General features: G+C 43.3%; 1 protein-coding gene across 3 annotated transcripts in view; it reads left to right on the forward strand.

Annotated features, from left to right (window-relative positions):
* Nucleotides 1-6,495: 6,495 nt before the first annotated feature.
* Nucleotides 6,496-20,252, forward strand: part of epha7 (eph receptor A7) — a 115,719-nt gene continuing 101,962 nt past the window's right edge. For all 3 annotated transcript variants that reach the window (XM_072440175.1, XM_072440183.1, XM_072440192.1), the window contains exons 1-3: nt 6,496-6,695; nt 8,322-8,386; nt 9,554-10,223. In XM_072440175.1, coding sequence (XP_072296276.1) covers nt 6,599-6,695; nt 8,322-8,386; nt 9,554-10,223 — 832 coding nt within the window. In that variant the 5' untranslated portion in view covers nt 6,496-6,598. The remainder of the gene's footprint in view (nt 6,696-8,321; nt 8,387-9,553; nt 10,224-20,252) is intronic.

Here is a 20,252-nt window from a genome sequence, read left to right on the forward strand (position 1 = left end):
CTTAACCGTTTTAGCGGTGAACTTCACGCATCGAGAATCACTGTAGTTTCTCGTCCACAAAAAGGGAAACAATGAAATGATACTGTTTTTACTCTTCAGTTTCATTACCGACAGACAAAAGTGTAGTCTCCTTTACCGTGCGCTGTGCCGTTCCAACCGTCCTCTTACATAAGCGGTTCAAACCTGTGTATGATCTCGTTTTCAGGCTCCATCGGCGATCTCCAAGCCCGTTCCAACACGAGGCGCAATCGTGCAGCTGGTATTGAATTGAAAACACAGCGTTCTTCTGTGTGGCCAGCTTGTCATCTCGCTCCCTTTATCATCTACAGAGGAGAGCTCGGACGAGGAGTTCGTTTAGCGAGGGGAATCGGAGAACGCTGCAGAACTTCAGCTCAGTTCCTCCGCCGCCGTCTCGCAGAACGGACTCGGAAACTGTTGTGCTTGATCACAGCAGGGACGGAAGGACTTTCACGTTCAGGGACGAGAGATGTGACAAGTCTTTTCTCTAAGCTCCTGCGCCGTACGGTTTGGTTCTCTCTGTATCAGCGTGTATTTCAGACGGCCCCTGACATGAGTGTAGGTGTTTCAGTTGCTGCGTTACGTTTATTTATTTTGAATTTTGCGAAAACTAGCTTAGCTCAACCAGGATCACTATGATGTAGCCCCTACATAATGGATTTTGAGGGTCGTTTTCAGCAGTTTTCTAGAGTCGTCCTCCATCAAACTGAATCAGGTTTTTATGCCACACACAAAAAAGAAAAAAGATTGAAAAATGAAAAGAACAATTCCAAAGTTTGCTGTTAAAAATTGGGATACACAGGCAAACCTACAATTAAGCTTCCTTTTGATAATTTTTTCATTTCTATTTTTTACTTAGACCATAGCAGTATTTTTAAAGCATCTGCCGACAGAGGAACAGTTGTAATTGATCCGTCTCAAATTGCCACAGAGATGGGAACATTTGCAGCAGAAAAGGCTGTTGATTCCACTATAATTATTTGTGGTGATTGTTTTATGTACTTTTTATTTTCCCACAAAAATCTCCCTGCAATCTTCATGCGGTTCATTGTTCTGTTCCTGAATGTTTTAGCCCCACGTTCTCAGTGTGCAGAAGGAACCGTCTCTTTCCCCATAATTTACTTCCAAAGTTCTGACTAAATTCAAATTAAATTGAACAATGGTGGCAACGTCAACACGTCCCACCCCCAAGAATAAGAATCCACTAGGTCTGTGACGGTCAATCAACCAATTGTGACTAGTCGACTATAAAGATAATCATAGTAGTATTCTGATAACAGACTCCAAAGAGACTCCAGGGATTCCAACACACAAAGGAAAAGACCCTTTTATAACAAAGAGAGTCATTTTAAAACACTTTATTTGCTAGTATAGTCAACTAATCAGAAAAATAATAGCGGACTAGTTGACCATTAAAATAACAGTTTGTTGCAGACCAAGAATCACTATTCAAAAGGTAAAGTTTTCTGAACCTGAATGTGATGTGGGCATAATGGTCATTCAAAGTAATAAACAAGTCGCACCAGCCCAAAAACGCATACTAGAGAAGAAAAATACATATATAAGTCGCACCGGAGTATAAGTCGTGGGAAATGTATTTGATAATATCCAAGTACAAGAACAGACATTTCATCTTGAATGAAATAATAACAGTTTAGAGAACATGGTGAATAGGTGCACGTATGCTAACGCTAACACCTTCAGCTACATGAGGCACAGACAGAACTGTGGTAAGTGTCTGGTATGTTAACGTAACATATGAACAGTTATTCAGATAACTATAGCATAAAGAACATGCTAACAAGTTTACCAAAGCATCAGTTTTACCCCAAATCACTAAATCCATTGAAGTCTTCTTCCTCTGTGTCACTTCTGAACAACTCCACAAACTCCAGAGGTAGAGGAAGTGCAGATTCTTCTTCTGCGTCGCTTGGAGCCTAGAGCGCCCTCTTGTGGTTGTCATGTGAAAATAATCAACATGTGAAATGCGGTTGCCAGTGTGAAAATAAAGAATACTATCACATAAAAGTTGCTCCGGAGTATAAGTCGCACCCTGGCCAAAACTATGAAAAAGGGCGTGACTTATGAAGCCTGTGTAAATTCAGCCTAGAAGACCTAACTCCACCCATCTACGTCAAGGCCTCCATGGAAGGACCCCTCTCCCCAGCACCATCATCGCACTCAAGCGGGCGTGGCCTGTCCGTCTGCGAGAGTCAGATCCCTCACTTCACCATGGACTCTCCCAGGTTTCTGCGCTTATCCCAAAGAGGTTATGCAGTTTTTCCTGGCCAAAGAAGGAGGGTGAAAGGTCAGGGGGCGTCTGCATCATGGCCCTTACACCTGCTCCTCATCCCCAATCAACGCTCTCAGTCACTCCTCCCCGCTCCAATCAGCACCAGGCGGTCGCATTTAAGCCCTCAGGCAGATGGCTCGGCCGCTTCAAACCGTACTGCGACCCACCACCTCCCCAGCTCCTCCTCTACATTCCCCTCATCCTCTATCTTCTCTCCACATCTACCACCACCAGTCTCCAGGCTCCGGGGGGAGACATCTAATACAAATAGATCATGGAGTGCCCATAATCGCAACGTCTTCCGCCGGGGTCTGAGCGCCAAATAACTCACGAATAAAGCTTGCTAAACAGTCCATTCTCGTGGTCTCTTCGTCTCTCCAGGGTGAAATAGTATTGCAGAAAATACGGTATTGCAGTAAATTTAAGATCAGCATCGGACCACAGTTTGGGGAACCAGTGAAGTGTGAGGTTATGCGAAGTACATGTGTATCTATCGTGGTGAGACCGGTACAGCGGGTCCTCGTGTTCGGCGTGACCCAGTGGCACGCGGCAGTCTCGCCGACTTCGTGCGGGCACAATCCGGCGAGACGCTGGCAGCTTCATTACTGTCAGACATAATACTGCTAATGCTGAGTGTCAGTTGCGCGAGGATAACAAGAAAGCTTTAATTAGCCGAGTCCATGGCAACAATGAGCATGTTTAGGTCAGCCTCAAAGAGCATGAACAGACAGCTTCCAGTTCTGAACCAAACTTCTCATTAAGTGTCGCTTTGGAGACGTTTAAGCCGACGACAGGGGCTGATAAGATGTTTGATGGGATTCTTATAGAGCTGGATTCTTATAGAGCTGGATTCTTATAGAGCTGGATTCTTATAGAGCTGGATTCTTATAGAGCTGGATTCTTATAGAGTTGGATTCTTATAGAGCTGCTCATGACATGGCTGAAGAACAAATGTCAGACTGAAGATGGTTTCAATTAGCTTCTTATTTGTCAGCACACTTTAAAGGAGACGTATGGCTGTAGCGGTTTCCAGTCTTTTCCATTGAAGCCCCTCCTCCTGATGATACATGAGATAAGACTTTCAGCCCCTCATCTCATACCATAAAAACTGCAACAGGGGTGATTTTTGTCCTTATGCCTTTTCCAATAATATACAAGGATAGACTCTGCTTGTTTGCTGTTTTATTCATGCATTTTTATGGATTATTTTCTGGCGATCTCTTTCTGAACTCCACGTCACAATTGTTTGAGTAATTTAAATCAGGAAGTGTTCCATATATATTTTGACCTTTGTCAGACTTGTCATAGTTTCAGAGCTTATATTTCCTGTACTACAAAGCATCTATGTATATCTTAGTGTAGATAATTGTCATTTGGAAATGCTTCACTCCCACTGATGCAAGGAGAAGACTTCAAACACCTCGTCTCTTTCAAACACAAAGTAACATTATTCATTCATAGTCATAAATATGTTTTTGAAGATAGAATAATCAATAGTGTCAATTTCCGAGGTGATAATATGTCATAACGTGTCCCCTTTAAATGGTCCGAGCTGATGCTTTAGTGCTGTCTCATCATGTCCATGAGTTGCTCCAGCGTGGTGGACCCGGGCACTGGATATTGATTTGAGTGAAAAGTGTAATTTCCCGCTGCTACAGGTTGGTGGCCTCTGAGCTCCTGCTGGCTCACTTCACTCTGAGGAATTTCAAATGGAAAAGTGAAACGTGTTCCGCAAGATGTTAAACTTATCCTCAGGATATTATCAAAGCGCCATTGATGCAGCGTGCAACATTTACAAGAGAACACTTTTTTAACAGTCTGAGGAAGTTGCTGAAAATCACTTTGTTTAATGAAATCAGAAGAAATTGGCATTCATCCCTGTGTTCTGAGAATACAAAATGACACAGCTGTCAGAAGAGAGCGCAGTTTTAAACTGAGGAGTGAAGCAGCTTGAACAAACTAAAACAAATGCTTCTAGCTCCAGGTTTGAGCATATAGCATAGGCAGCTACTATATTACACATAGGCAATTTAAGTGTAGTGCCCACAATGATTCTGGTGGAGGGGTAAATCAAAATGGCTCTGTACATCTTGTCTTTATCCCTGTTCATGTTCCATGTTGTTTTGTCTTTTTTACCATGGGAACATGATGTGGCACATAATGTCTGAATAACGTGGGACAGTGATGAGTTCAAACTAAAGACAGGACTGTAGACGGCGGCATCCATCCGGAGCATCCAGACCCGTCAGAGACACACCGTGCGCCAAGGGCACCGTGGATTAGCCCCAATCTGCATAATAAACAGGCTACAAACAAACACAGCACACCGGAGACAGCGCCACAGAGAGCGAGAGAGGGGGATGCGAGCGAAAGCATGTCCACACTGAAGTCACGGAACATTTGAGAGCCAGAAATACAACCGCTGTGTCTGAGAAGTGGAGCCAAGACCGGTGTCCGTGTGCAGAGGAAGGCTGTTTGGGTGCATTGGATGGATATTTTAATTTAAGGTAATTTTAAGGATGAATAGTTTTGACAGTATGATATAATGCAATATCCATCCAAGAATATTGTCTGGAACGTCTCCATTATATAAAATTGGAGTTTAAAATGCATAATTTCCGTGTAGCGGCGAATAAACAGTGAAGTGCCTTTTGTTTTATTTTAATCCCAATTCATTCTTGTAAATCTAACTTTGTGCACAATTGGAAGTCAGCCATTATCTATGTAATAAAGTGGCTGTATTGCATCAGATTTCAGTCATTCATCAATCACCTGCACGTCCTTGGCTTGGATGATGCAGCGAGCGTGTTTGCTTGTGTATGACACTGAGTAAACAGATGTCATGAACAAAACGTATGAGTATAAATCACATCTTATTATAAATATTGAATGTAATGGACATTAGCTAAAGGAATAATGGAGGATTTTTCGCTGATGAGAACTCACAACAAGCACACAACATTCTCACTTCTACACGTGCGCTTGTGTATCAGCGCGACGGATCGCATCTCTCGTCTCCCGTAGATTTCCGTCTCTTCTGAGCTCAAAATGTCTTTCTCTGTCTTAATTTTGTCCTGTACACTGAGGGAACTATATTATGATAGATCAATGCTCTTAAACACGCGGAAACGTGCTGCTCTCCTGGGGACGAGCCGCACGCGGCTGCAGGTGAGCGGTAGGTGCGTTTTATGATTGATGCGTGGCAGGACCAATCGACTGTTCACGCCACGAGGAAATAAGACTCAGATTTGGCGCCAAAAAATCTTCCTTTTCCTGTTTTATTTATGTTCCACCTAATCTATATATCTGTATGTATGAGTATGTTTGTATGTATGTGTGAACAACTATCTTATCTGTGTAACGACAGCTGGCTCAAGCACATGTTCTGGGATGGAATGGGGTTTGGTGTCTTATAAGCTTTTGCATCTGCCTTCTCCTTTAGGGCATTGTATAATGTTTTTATTTATTTAATTTTATGTCCAACATTGTCTTAACTTGCTCAAATAAAGAACAACGAAATAAAGGAAGAGGAAGTACCTGAAATGCAACTCATTTCCTCAGAATGTAGGCATAGTCACGGTGTAAATGACTGTATCAACCATATGTGTACTTGACCTTTCAGGGTCAAGTACACATCTGGCTCTGTCCCAAAGATGTTCCAAAAAAATTTAAAATACCAAGTGCGTTTGCATTTTGGGACACTCGAATAAAGTCTTATATTTCGCATGGGGGTTTTAGGCACTGCTCTTGATAGTCCTCTTGTACAAAACTCTGAAACCTTTTTTTTTTTTTTTTTTTTTTTTGAAGGCTTCTGATTGTCATAACTTCACTACTTCAGCAATAAAGTAATACAAAGTAGAAGATTGGGACTCGGGCCACAGGTTGGCACACATCTACACGAGATGCGTGTTTATTCCCTCCACTTCTCCCCAAACATGCCAGGAATATCTGCTCCAACTTGTGCAAAAACCGCTTCCCCCGCTCCCCCCAAACCCCCCCCCCCCCCCCCCCCCCTCCAATCCACCTCGCTCCCCGTCCATTGGCCCTCAGCCCCCGTGACGTCCCGCTCCGCGCGCTCCGATTGGCCCCGCGTCGCGCCCGTCCGCTTGACTGACGCGGGTCCGCCGGTGGGGCCCTCCTCCGAGCTCAGTCTCTATTAGAGCGGAGCGGCGGCGCGTTCGGACGGAGAGCTGCTGCACGGACGTCAATGGGAAGCACACGAGACGGTGGCAACGCGACGCACCATCTACAATAAAAACAAAAAAACACCTCGGAAACACCGCCACGATGCTGTCCGCGTCCGAGCCGTGGCTGTGGATTATCACCGCGTGCCTTTACGCGTCCTGTCACGTCCGGAGCGGGGAAGCGCAGAACCCGAAAGAAGGTAAGTTCCGAAAGTTTGCACGGGCGAGCTGTCCGGGCCCCGAGGAGGAGATGTCACTGCTCTGGATTATTGTTATTATCACGAGGACCATGTCTGATTTTACTTCCAATTTTGAACTCGGGATTACGACAACGGATTACGCACAGCGGCTCCTTTTTTTCTATTTTGCTTTCCCACTCGTGCCTCTGCGCGTAACTAGCCTCCTCGTGTTATAGATTAACAATCCATCATCGGATCGATAGAGAGGCAAGAGACGGCAGCGGCTCCCGGACTTGTCTGGAGCCCGGTGTGGAGCGCGCAGCGCGGCCGCCGGGGGTCCGCTGCCTCGGGGTGTCCCGGGATCGAACGCGCGGTCAAACAGAAGCGAGGAGGATACACACACACAGCTTTATTCTGCCGTTGCTGAACAATGCCATTCTGCACGATCCATTTCATTGTCTAAACAACATTATCCCCCTTTTTTTTCTTCTTCTTCTTCTTTTTTTAACCCCGTCGTTATATTCACCTAATTTACGGTAAAGCCGCGGGGTGCGCACTAGGATTGATTAATCACCGGGGCTAAAACAACGCGTAATTTGGACATGTTTTTTGCCTTTTCGGCTACAAAAAAGCTTCCTTATCCAACTCAATGTACAGCATGTATACATTGAGGATTTATGCCAATGATACGCGTATAATCCTTGTCTCCGCGTGAGAAATCGCACCGCGGACACAAAACAACTTCATTCCAGACGCGGTGCTGCGCTTCCGTCCGCAACAACCTGCTACGTCGTCTCAGCGCATCCCACAGCCAGGAGACTTCGTGCTTTTTATCAGTCTTTTTTTTGCCTCATTTCCCCCCACACAGGTCCTATACCCGCCGTGACCTTAGCAGCGCCGCGCGTCCTCCGTTACGCGCGGAACCGACGGCAAAATAAAAGCGGAGCGCGCTGCGTAAACGTCAGTCAAAGTTGCCCCGCGCTGCAGTGCATTACTTATTGCGCGTTTGCCGCCACGGAAACGAGGTCACGGCTGTATATACTGTACCCACGCGGCGGCCGCACTTTGCAACAAGGCTATAAGTGCTTTAAACCGATCATTCTGGCGTGTCGCGCGCGTTTACGTCGGCTGTAAATAAAGATATGGCACCGTAAATAATGCCCGGGATTTATGTTTAACGCGGCTGAATGAGTGTGTTCACAAACCTCTGCAAGCTTTGTGTGATCCACGAGCTGGATTTGATGCCTGAGTTATGAAATTCACAATTCACAAACTTATAAGTGATCAAAGTTGTAGCATAGTTGATGGAAATGTGTTGTGACTGCTCATTTCTATACAACCGTTCTCCTTCTTTGTTGTTTAGGCAGATAAATCATTGCTGTGTGCCAAAAATCCAGAGAGAAATGGCTCGTAATTTGTCCATTTTTCCTTCCTAAACGTGTGCTATGAATAGATAAGTACAGTTAACTCTTAAGGACTGATTTGGAGGCCGTGCTGGTCGGATGAGTGTAATCTTTCGATAACCCGATTGCACGTTTTCCTCCCAAAACAGCCTCGATCTAAAACTGTACCTAAATGTGTCAGTGCCCCTGTGAGATTTAACCACCTGCCTCCCTCTCTGTTCCCCCCTCGCTTTCCTGTCACCAGTGATTTTGTTGGACTCCAAGGCCCAGCAGACAGAACTGGAGTGGATCTCCTATCCTCCCAATGGGGTAAGTCCCGTCCCCCGCCGTCCCCCTGGCCCACATCCCCCCCAACAACCGTCCTCCTTTAACGATACGCATTCGGCTGCTCCAGGAGTCAAAATGCGGGCCCGAAGAGAACCGCCAGCCCCGCTCTGATTAAAAGCAGTGCGAGAGAGCGTTTTTAAATAAATATATAGTGGGAGCAGGAGACGATAAAGCCGCTACAATCATCCCTAAAGATGTTTGTGCGCGATAGTGGGGTTTAATCTCCATCCATTCACCGGCGCTCAGTGCTGTGTTATTACAGCTCTCTGTCTGCAAAGGCTGCACTTCATATGTTCATTAGAGCCCTCAGCCTGCTTCCAGGGCACTGATTGGACGCCTTGTGTTGATCTAGTGTTTGCTTTGGACTCAAAAGTGTTTATTTCAAAGACATAAAAATATATGTGGTCACATGTTTTGCTATCAGAATCAGAAATGTGCTCAAATGTGCATGTGAATGTTTTGAAGTTTAAGTACTGCACAAAGCGTGGATAGACTGTAAAATATAAAACAAAGGGCAGAAATACCACTTTATACCCTTGTTTTAGTCCATTTTTTGCCACTTTTTTAATTTTTTTTTTTTTTTACAATTTTCTTATGAAAGATAATTTATGTGATATTCAAATTTACCTTTGAAACTATTTTAATGTTATCTTGTTGACGATATATATATATATATATATATATATATATATATATATATATATATATATATATATATATATATATATATATATATATATATATATATATATAATCCACTTTTACCTTCATGAAACCATTTACAAGATAGCCATTTTAAAAAATAAATAAATATTATGATTCTTGTTATTTTGCTTTTTTTAAATAATTATATAAAAGCTAAATAAAATGACGTAAACATTCACATATGACTAAACCTATGAAATAAAGCAAATAGACACTCAGCAAATGGAAAAGTAAAACTGCTGCTTGACTCTTACCAAGAATGTCAGACTTTCTCACCAACTTGTAACTCGCATGATACATTATTTAGGCTGTTGAGCAATCCACTTCCATTGTGTCAGAAGTCTGCAGTTAGGCCTTCACACCCGCTCACTGACAGTGGAGATAAAGTACTTTTCTCCCCAAAACTCGAGCAGTGCCTAAAGTGTGTGTGTGCTTTTGTTGCAGTGGGAAGAGATCAGCGGCCTGGACGAGAACTACACTCCCATCCGCACGTACCAAGTGTGCCAAGTCATGGAGCCCAACCAGAACAACTGGCTGCGGACTAACTGGGTAGAGAAAGGCGACGCTCAGAGAATATTTGTGGAGTTGAAGTTTACCTTGAGGGATTGTAACAGCCTGCCCGGAGTGGTGGGGTCCTGCAAGGAGACATTCAACCTGTATTACCAGGAGACGGATTCGGAGGTGGGACGTAGTTTACGGGAGACGCAGTATGTCAAAATAGACACCATCGCGGCCGACGAAAGCTTTACTCAGGGCGACTTGGGCGAGCGGAAGATGAAGCTGAACACGGAGGTGCGCATCATCGGCCCCCTGTCCCGCCGAGGATTCTACCTGGCCTTCCAGGACGTGGGCGCGTGCATCGCTTTGGTTTCCGTGAAGGTCTACTACAAAAAGTGCTGGTCCATCATCGAGAACTTGGCCACGTTCCCGGACACGGTGACGGGGTCGGAGTTCAGTTCGCTGGTGGAGGTGGAGGGCGTGTGCGTGAACGACGCCGAAGAGGAGGCCGACAATTCGCCCAAGATGCACTGCAGCGCCGAGGGGGAGTGGCTGGTGCCTATTGGGAAATGTATTTGCAAAGCTGGATTTCATCAGAAGGGCGACGCGTGCGAACGTGAGTGTGTATCCTGTTTCTCTGCTCTTTCTGTCCAACTTTCCTCGCCTTTGAATTCACCTGCAGCGGCTCACAATGGCAAACCCCTTTGATCAGGCATTACCAAAGAGAAACGTGATAATAGGGCGTTTGACTACTTCAAAAAGTACACTGACAGTAGTGTTTGATGAGGTAGTTGAGTAACGACATGAGTGGCAATGATCAGAATCTGAATATGTTGGACATTCTAGTTTACAATGACTTTTCCCTCATATTGGACAATCACAATATTCAAACAAATAAAGGCTTTACTCCCAATTTCATGAAGATAAACATGAAATCATTTTAATATTTTCATATATTTAATTGAAAAAACAACAACACTCTACTCCACATGTTTTTAGACTTCAAAATTAAACAGAACCAAGCTAATCATTGACAGTTAATACATGTTCTTTGCTGCACAGCCCTAGTTACAATGTAATTTTGCAGGTTTGACATACATTCATATACATACTGCATGACATAATTCTTCATAAAACAATATATCCATGATCTAAAGAAGCTTGTTGTCTGTGTTGCCTTTGGAGCACTCTTCAGGGACGTCGTTGGAATTTGATTATGCAAAACGACTATACTTTGTTGGTATATGGGATTAAAAGCTGATGATCTGACGCCACAGAGATAGCTGAAGTACGGCGTTGTGGATTTTCTCAGCGCCGTAATTAAAATCCCCTGTTAATTGATTGCTGGACTCTTCATTTCCAGCCCTGATACTGTTGACACTGCGATTAAATAGTAACTGGAGTTTAGCCTCTCGCCGGGAGCTGGCTGCGCGCCAAGAGAATAACCCGCGGAATACGCCGGGTTTGTGGATTCTGGACGTGAGAGTTACGTTCAGGGTCTGTGCGTTGAAAAATCCTCTGGTCTGGACTGTGTCTGGTTCCCTGTGTTGCCTTCAGTGTCTCAGGAAATTCAAGCAGGAGCCCAGCGGAAGGGCTCGACCAACAGAACAGTCCTGATCCTTTTGTTGTAATTGTTTGGCTGGAACACTTAACCATAAAAAGTTGAATAGTACGAAAGAACACATGCGAGTACAGACTGGCAATTTATATGATTATCGTTTGTATTGACAGTGGTGATGTGAAGATATATGTATGCATGTATTAGATAATTAGAATGTCAGGTACATTGTCGTTTAAGAAAAATGAGGAAAAATATTGGATTAAATGGCTTTGAAGTAATAGTGAGTTTTGATATTGCTGAACATTCACTTTTGTGCAATACTTGAAAATGTTTTAGCACATTAGCACATGGTTTGTAAAAATGGTTTGTCCTACGTGCATTTTTGACTTCCCAAAGGGTCAGACTTGCCTCCTATGCCTTGTGTCTTGTTTGGACAAATGTGCACTACTGTAAAATGTAACACAATAGCACGAGTGGCCTTAATCATTTGTACTTGCTCTGCTGTGAGCTTGAACGCAGTGTTCATTCTACGCACAAAAATTGCCTCATAGTTTAGAAAGTGGGTCAGACAAATGCGGCTCTTGAACCAAAAGATTTAAATGGTAGGAGGAAAATGTAAATGCTTGCAGAAATGTTCAAGTTACCTCCACCTCTGCCGCTTTGATGGAAATCTCTGGGGGATTTTCTACTGCACGTGTTAATACAATATTTATGGTGCTGCTCCACGTTATGTCTGTGATATGATATTTTTAGCTGCTGTCACTCTTATTTACTGCCCTGTCATCGGCTCCAGCTCAACCTCGGTCCAACTAACGCTCGCAGGGTTATTTTCGGCGGCCACCTGACTTGAAAGCCCTTAAAACGGGGATCACGGAGGTCACGCAACTTAAGTCACCGCCCTTGTCGTCCCAGCCTCTTCTCTTTTTGGGTTCCTTATTGGCAAAGTGGGCAATCTCAATCCAAGCAGCTTATGAACAGCAGCCGTTGGTAATAATTGAGCGGAATGCATCCAAGAACAAGCATGGGTAGGTCTTTTATGGCACCGTGTCTTCCATTAGGGACACCGCGGAGGGACGCGCGCTAATGAAATAAATTAGGCCATGTAATTTACAGCAACGCCGCCCGCCTCGAGTCTCGCTAATGTTAGCAGCGATCGCTCATTCAAACCCGCGGAGTTACTTTTATTGTTGTTTTAATATGCTTACACACATGCCCCGAGGTAGAAGACAGACGCAGTGTTTATTTCCACAGGGAGGGCCAGGCAGGAGGAAACAGCAGCGAGATTTTCTTTTCAAAAACACACGCCTCCATCCATTTCTTTATTGTCAGAAGCCGCCGCACTCCAATCAATTAATATGCAGCGTTCATGTATCTTAATATTGTAGTTTTCAGTCGAAGGCAGGTGAGAATTCAATGGTAGAATTTATGGAATGGTAGAAAGCTGGTTTGATAAATAAAGCTATATTTCCTGACCTGGCCACAGAAAAGAAAGACTGTCCAAAAGTTATGTATTTTCTGTCTGTAAAAAAGTAGTATTGTCAAAAAAATTATACCCAGACATGAATCATTACATGAAAAAGTGTGTTGAAGGCTTTATTTGACCAGACACCTGTAGCGTTAAATGGGAAGAGAGGCTGGAGACATTAGGCAAATGTTCGAAGTCGATGAATACATGAGCTGTGATAGATAGCAGAATGAAACACTTCAGTAAAAAGTTGTAGACGTTACTTATTCAACCCTCTAAAGCTAAATCAGGTCATACTGCAAGAAAATAATTCAAAAATTACCACCATTTTTTTTTACACACTTTAAACACCGAGCCCCCAAAAATGTACTCAACAAAAAGTCGATATAGTCATTATTGTTACAGGCCTAATGCCACTGCTCGCCATTGACCTGGATAACATTGTCGCGCACCAAACCGCTTCTGCATCACGGTTTTGACAAGCTGCCGTTATGAGCGCGGATCCGGCGAGGCTTTTGTATTAAGGGGTAGTTAATCTAAATAAAATGAGAACACGCTGCACCATCAGCACTTCCTCCAGCCGCTCCACTGACGTTAAATTGTCCATTCAGGAGTTTTACCCAAGAACGGTCCACCAGAGCTGTTCAGAGTCTTTCGATCATGCTCCAAGTGGATGTGACTGCTAATAAAAAGTGAATCTACCCTCCCGGATCCAGTCGCACTGGTCAGTAGATAATCTGTGGGCTGTTTGCTGCAGGAGGAGCATTAGTAATAGTACAGGGCAGGGGAGTCCCAAAAAGAGCTGGTCACATGACAACTATTGACTGTAGAGTTTCTTGACTGTTTTGCTGAAAGCTATCATATAGCCTCATTGTTAGGCTTTACAACAATTTCACCATCTACACACACACATGATCACTGTTATTTACCATTGTCTCTTAAGATCTGCAATCAGTTTTGTTTGTTGTAATTGTAGCTTTTATTTTTACTTCTCCTATATGAGGTAACGTGGCAGTTAAATACCAGAATGTTGTATTCTGCATATTCGTGGCTCACTAAAACAATATATAGAAATATGCCATTTATGTCCATTTGTCACAAAGAGGCCACAGAATTGACAGTTACCATATTTTCCAGATTACAAATCGCACCTTTTTACGTAGTTTTGGCCGGGGTGCGACTTATACTCCAGAGTGACTTGTATGTGATATTTGTTGTTATTTTTACACTGGCAACTGCATTTCACATCAGGGCGCTCTATTATGCATTTCTTGGTTGGTGCGACTTATACTCCAGAAAATACGGTAATTTTCCTGTGTCTAGAATTGTTCTTGCAAATGAACTTTTTTTTTCTTTTTGGATTATAAGCTAAATGTCCAAATGCCCCAAACCAAACATATATAAAAGTACTTATATAAAGTTATATTAAGTTACGTAGCACCACCTCTCCCAACCAAACCTGTCCTCTGCCGGTTCATGCCCGTGAACCGGTGCAGGTGGAGTTTGCCCGGGGCTGTCCGTCATGTCACCCGAGCGCCGCTTTTCCTCGTGCGGACGACAAACTGTGTTGTGATGGCCTCATTCATCACCGTCGGCGATTGGGGAGCTCATGTCTTTCAGCCCCCCGCTTCCCTCGCACTTTAACCCTTTGTGTCCCCTCCATCTGCGCCGCTAAATGTCACTCAAAAGTAATGGCTGCTGAAAAAAAATGGCCAAGCTGAAGAGTCCGAACGGGCCGGACCGCCGTTTTGGGCAGAAGTGTGGGGAAAATACTGGCCATTCATTCTGCGAGGCTGTTTAGCGCTGGTCACTGGAGCTGCGGAGTCGTTTAGCAGAGCAGGGGGGAGCGTTGTGGGGGGACAAGGGCTGGCCACCAGTAGTCCCACGAATCAATGTCGTCTTGTTGTGATCACGTAACTTTGGGAGTCGGTGACCAGTGAGCGTCAATGGATCAATACAAATGGAATCGCAATTGAAACGGTTTGCAACGTCTGCTGTTATTTAGGCTTGTTTTGTCCTCAAATGTCCTGTCTCCAAGGAGTTGCATTGTAGAAACATTGATAACCCTGTAATTTAGACAACGAGATTAACCTCCATTGAATTGAAATTGCAATGTGAATAGTTAGCAATTAGCAAATGGCAATTACTATCATTGAGTTTAATGTCCTCTGCAGAGAACAAAATACCCTGTCTCCATGGAGCCTTAATATTTAACTTTCTAACCCTGCAGTTAAGATCCTCTGAAACACAATACATATTTTAGTGTCCTTTTAAATGTTAATGTTTGCTTCCGTATTTAAAATAAGGGCTGCAAACTCAATTTTATGTAATAAGAAAAGAAAAAAATAACTCTACATTTATATTTATTTGTGAAATATTCCATTAATATGTGTCCAAAAATCGTTCAGCCCTCGAACCCGGTCTGGGAAATGATTGACTGTTGACCCTCACCCGCGGGGGCTCTGTGTACACGCGATAAACCCGGGACAGCATCTAGGCGCTATCAGCTCATGCTAACAAGAGAATTAATGAGGATATAGGATCTTGTAAACACTGGCACCATCCATCTTAGCTGTCAGGGAGTTGGACACAAGTTAGTTGGAGACTGATTGATGGCGGAGCCCCCGAGGGAAGGGGCCTGCCAGCTCGGGTCTGACCACCGCCTCCACTCTCAGGCCACCAGGCAGTCCACTCCTGCCTGCCCCGCCGCGGACTTAGCATCTCAAATAAAACCCCCAGGAAGCCAAGGCGTCAGCGGGTTGTCATGCGATCTGACAGGGGCGTGATTGATAAGGCCTGGATTTAATGTTCCAAATGGCAGGTTTTTACAGCGGCCCCGTGGAATCAGTATGCAAATGACAGGTGTGCTCGGAGATACACGCTGGGCCCGTGCCACTAAACGACTGTGAGTGAGCTGAGCGGGTGATGGATGGAGCAGGACCAGTAAATAGCGGCAATCTGCCCCAGATCAAGGCTCTTCTGCAGTGGGGTTCGCCCGGCAGGTAGCGGTGTGTCGGCACAGCGGGCGACTGTCAGAGCTACCGGTGCCGCGGAGAGGAAATCAGGGCATTGCGGGGACTTTAAAGAGAATTTACAAGCGGGGAAGACGGCGTATGTCTCTCTCTTGAAATATTTCTTAGTATAAATGGTGTTCTGCAACTGTGCGGTCAATGCGGTCGTATGTTCTGTGCGACTGCGTGTACGAGATTGAAGTTACTGGTCAGATCTGTGCGCCAGGTATAGTTTTCATAGTGGAGAGCGTTGGCATTCTTTAATCACACCGGTTCAGATAAACTGAATTAAGATAGGAAAATAATGACATCCATAACGAAATATAGTGAGCCGCGACGCGCAGTTGGAGTCATGTTGAGCCGTTTCCGCAAATACAGCAGCCGTAATTCGAGTGCTGAGTGCAGACTCCTGTTTCCCTGTCAACACTTCAGATTAAATACGCATGGCCCGGTGCACACACAGAGGTGCCACTGATCGTAAATATTTGATTCAAGGCATTTTAATTGAACAAAAAGGGAAAGTGGAGAAAGTTCAGGTCCTGGGAGATGCAGGTGTTTTTGCATGTCGGAGAAGCCACTCCGAGCAAACACGGTTGATTTGGGAAGGCCGCGCTGCCAGTGTCTCGTCTGGGTGATAGGTTTGTCTTTCACCTCTCAGATAATACAGCGCTGACTCATGCATACATGAATAACAAGCAGCACCAACAATGTTAGGCTACTCTGCTGTTCAACAACTTCATTTTGCAGTATTTTCATCAATGTAAATATACAGCGTCACTGATCTCAAAGGCTTGTTTGGTACGGTGTGCATTTTTACACTGTGAGTTTGAGGCGGCTGATTTGATTTGAATAATTTGATTACAATTTTCATGAAACCGCATTAGTGCTTTATACATCTCTTGATACTTAGTACCTACCATAAAGGACAATGTAACAAACTGTGTCACAAGCTGTTATTGCGTGGTTATGGAGTGGTACAGAGTAGGCATGTTTAATTTACATGTTATTACAGGTTGTTACATAGAAAAGCTATCTTTGGCTACATAGAGAGTTATGTTTGGATCACATGTTATTACACGTTGTTTCTCACACAGGTATGTTTGAATTACATGGTATTACCGGTTGTTACTTAGAGAGTTATGTTTGGGTTACGGTACATGTTATTTAAGGTTATTACATAAGAGGTATGTTTGGGTTACGGTACATGTTATTTAAGGTTATTACATAAGAGGTATGTTTGGGTTACGGCACATGTTATTTAAGGTTATTACATAAGAGGTATGTTTGGGTTACGGTACATGTTATTTAAGGTTATTACATAAGAGGTATGTTTGGGTTACGGTACATGTTATTTAAGGTTATTACATAAGAGGTATGTTTGGGTTACGGTACATGTTATTTAAGGTTATTACATAAGAGGTATGTTTGGGTTACGGTACATGTTATTTAAGGTTATTACATAAGAGGTATGTTTGGGTTACATGTTATTACACGTTGTTACATAGAGAGTTATGTTTGGATTACATGTTATTTAAGGTTATTACATAAGAGGTATGTTTGGGTTACATGTTATTACACGTTGTTACATAGAGAGTTATGTTTGGATTACATGTTATTTAAGGTTATTACATAAGAGGTATGTTTGGGTTACATGTTATTACACGTTGTTACATAGAGAGTTATGTTTGGATTACATGTTATTTAAGGTTATTACATAAGAGGTATGTTTGGGTTACATGTTATTACACGTTGTTACATAGAGAGTTATGTTTGGATTACATGTTATTTAAGGTTATTACATAAGAGGTATGTTTGGGTTACATGTTATTACACGTTGTTACATAGAGAGTTATGTTTGGATTACATGTTATTTAAGGTTATTACATAAGAGGTATGTTTGGGTTACATGTTATTACACGTTGTTACATAGAGAGTTATGTTTGGATTACATGTTATTTAAGGTTATTACATAAGAGGTATGTTTGGGTTACATGTTATTACACGTTGTTACATAGAGAGTTATGTTTGGATTACATGTTATTTAAGGTTATTACATAAGAGGTATGTTTGGGTTACATGTTTTTAAAGGTCGTTACATAGAGAGTTATATTTGGATCACATGTTATTACACGTTGTTACATAGAGAGTTATATTTGGATTACATGTTATTTTAGGTTGTTAGACAGTAAGTTGGTTAGTACTCAATGAAGCATAATTCTATCAAGTATAGTGTAAAGTAGTGTTTCCAGAGTTTTTCCTACAGTTAATGGTTCAATAAGCCAGCAAATACATCAAAGTTTCAAATTAAACTTTTATCAAGGTAAAGCTTGCAGTCAGACAGCTGCAGTCTGTGCGAGTTGCTGCATTCGAGCTACAAACACGTCAGAAAGAGCCGCTATTGATGCCGGGGCTAATGCTCACTTAGGTCAAAAGGGACAAAATGAAGTGATGACTTATCAGTTTCCAGGTTTGGGGAATCTGACCTGCCAGGGTGAATTCGAGCCCTGACGCTGCACCCGGTCAATGCTCCCAGTCCGAGTAAACATTCTCTTTCTCATGCAAACAAAGGCATATGGTCCGCTCCTTCTCAGAGACACTTTGTTGTGCCTGTGAAACCCCTCCACGTCACATAGCGTTATTTCCAAGGTGACGGCGACTCCGGGTTGCAGGTCACTCAATATTAACTTCATTTACACATGGCTGCAGCGCGGAGCAGAGCCACAATGGAGCCCTGCCCGGTGTGTTTAGGAACATGAGCCGCCCGCCTGACAAGACACTGTCAACATGGAAGATGGATGATTGCAGCAGTTGACCTCTGACCCCTGCTGAGTCACCTCTCTGGCCCCCGCTCCCGCATGACAAAGGCCCCCCTCCCCGCAGTGTGTTGGCCCTCACAGTCACTTGCACTAACAGGTTCAGACGGCCCTTCTATATTTGCTACTGGGGCTAACCCTATTCTAATCCAGCGAGTCGCTTTTAGACACCCAAACGGTGGCACAAATGTTTTTTGTGAATGTCCAGTTGGTCAGCAGAGATGTGATGAGACAGGCTAATTCTGAGGCCCTTTGATTCCTGATTGTGCGGGGTGTTGTGGAAAAGGTGAGCTGTTAAAGCTGTGTCCAGATTAAATGAATAAAAGAATAGCATATGAAGGCAAATGCTGTTTAGGGAGTAATTATATTTGGTGAAAGTGATCTATAGGAGCACTATAGACCAGGGGCCCCCAAACTGTTCAGGCCAGGACCCCCACACTGCTAATTGAAATTGCAAAACATTTATAAATAAAGTTTAATTTGGGTTATTTTCAATTCAATTTATTTTCTGAAATCAAAACAGCCGTTGCCTCGAAGGTCGGAGCTTGTTGTGATATCTTATCTAACTTCACTCAAATATTCCTTTTCCAATAAAGACAAATATGAAATAGATCGTCGTCATTTTAACATTTCATCTTCCAAGTCGTCTCGGGACCCCACTTTGGAAACCACTGCTATCGACCAGTGTTGCTCAAACTGTGGTACCTTCAGTTCTATTGTTTTTACTGCATTTACAGTACAATGTTGAAACTACTTTGGCTAATGTGTATTCCTACTTCAAATCTGGTTCAGCCCTAATGTAAAGACCTGTTAAAGACCAGATTTAGATGTGGTGTTTCTCAGTAAGCCACATCTATCTGTTAGTGGTTTTACATTGTAAATAATTTTGCTTTTCCAAGATGGACAATGAAACTTTGTTAATATAGAAACTTGTTAACGTGGCAATTTATTTCGATTTTAGACTCTTATTCTTCTCATCTACTCGATATTAGTCGCAGCCCATTTCGCCAGCTCGGCAGATTTCAATATTGGAAAAATGAAGTGCAGTTTTTGTTGTTTATAGAGTTCAGAACAAAACTGCCTGCATGGGATCTTTCTGTCTCAGACATTTTGCAACAACTCAAAATACAAATTATTGCAAAAAGCCAAACAACCAGGCCTAATTTAAAACTGGTCTTGTCAAGTTCAATCAGCTCAAAGGTAAATCTGTCACGTGGACTGCAATATATCAGATTTATTAAAGAATGTTAGCAAGGTGCCCAAGCTTTTTCATTAGTTCTAATTAACGTTCTGAATCAAAGTTAATATGGAAGGCTAATTATAGTTTGTTTTTAAGGCGCGTATAAACTCACCATCTGGCCGAGCGTATTAGCCACTGCCAAATGTAAAGCGAGACAGCCATTATCAACAAATATAGACAATGTTTGATATTCTTTTCTGTTACGGAAAATAAAATCTGCCTCACCTACATCCAACGAGGCGACAGTGAAACGTGATTCATCTGTGAAAGTTTTAGGCCAGCAGCTGTTCGGAGATGCGCAAGTTGTGACAAAATGGAGGATGGCGCAACCTCCAGACCTGTTCCCGTCTGTGGGATCCTTCTGGAGAGCCCGGCTGTTCCTGTGCCAGAACACGGCTCATCCACTGAGAACGTTCCACCAATTCACACCTTTCAGCCTGTAACATGCACAGTCTCGTGATGAATGCCACCCAAGCGCTTCCAGGAAATCAGGAGTACGTGGTTTTAGATCAGAAAAGTCTGTTCAGTCGATAGCATTTTGTTTAAAAGTGTGGA

This window comes from Eucyclogobius newberryi, unplaced genomic scaffold, assembly GCF_026437365.1.
Source record: "Eucyclogobius newberryi isolate DKJ021-1_F unplaced genomic scaffold, fEucNew1.0.hap1 SCAF_1, whole genome shotgun sequence".
Classification (NCBI taxonomy): domain Eukaryota; kingdom Metazoa; phylum Chordata; class Actinopteri; order Gobiiformes; family Gobiidae; genus Eucyclogobius; species Eucyclogobius newberryi.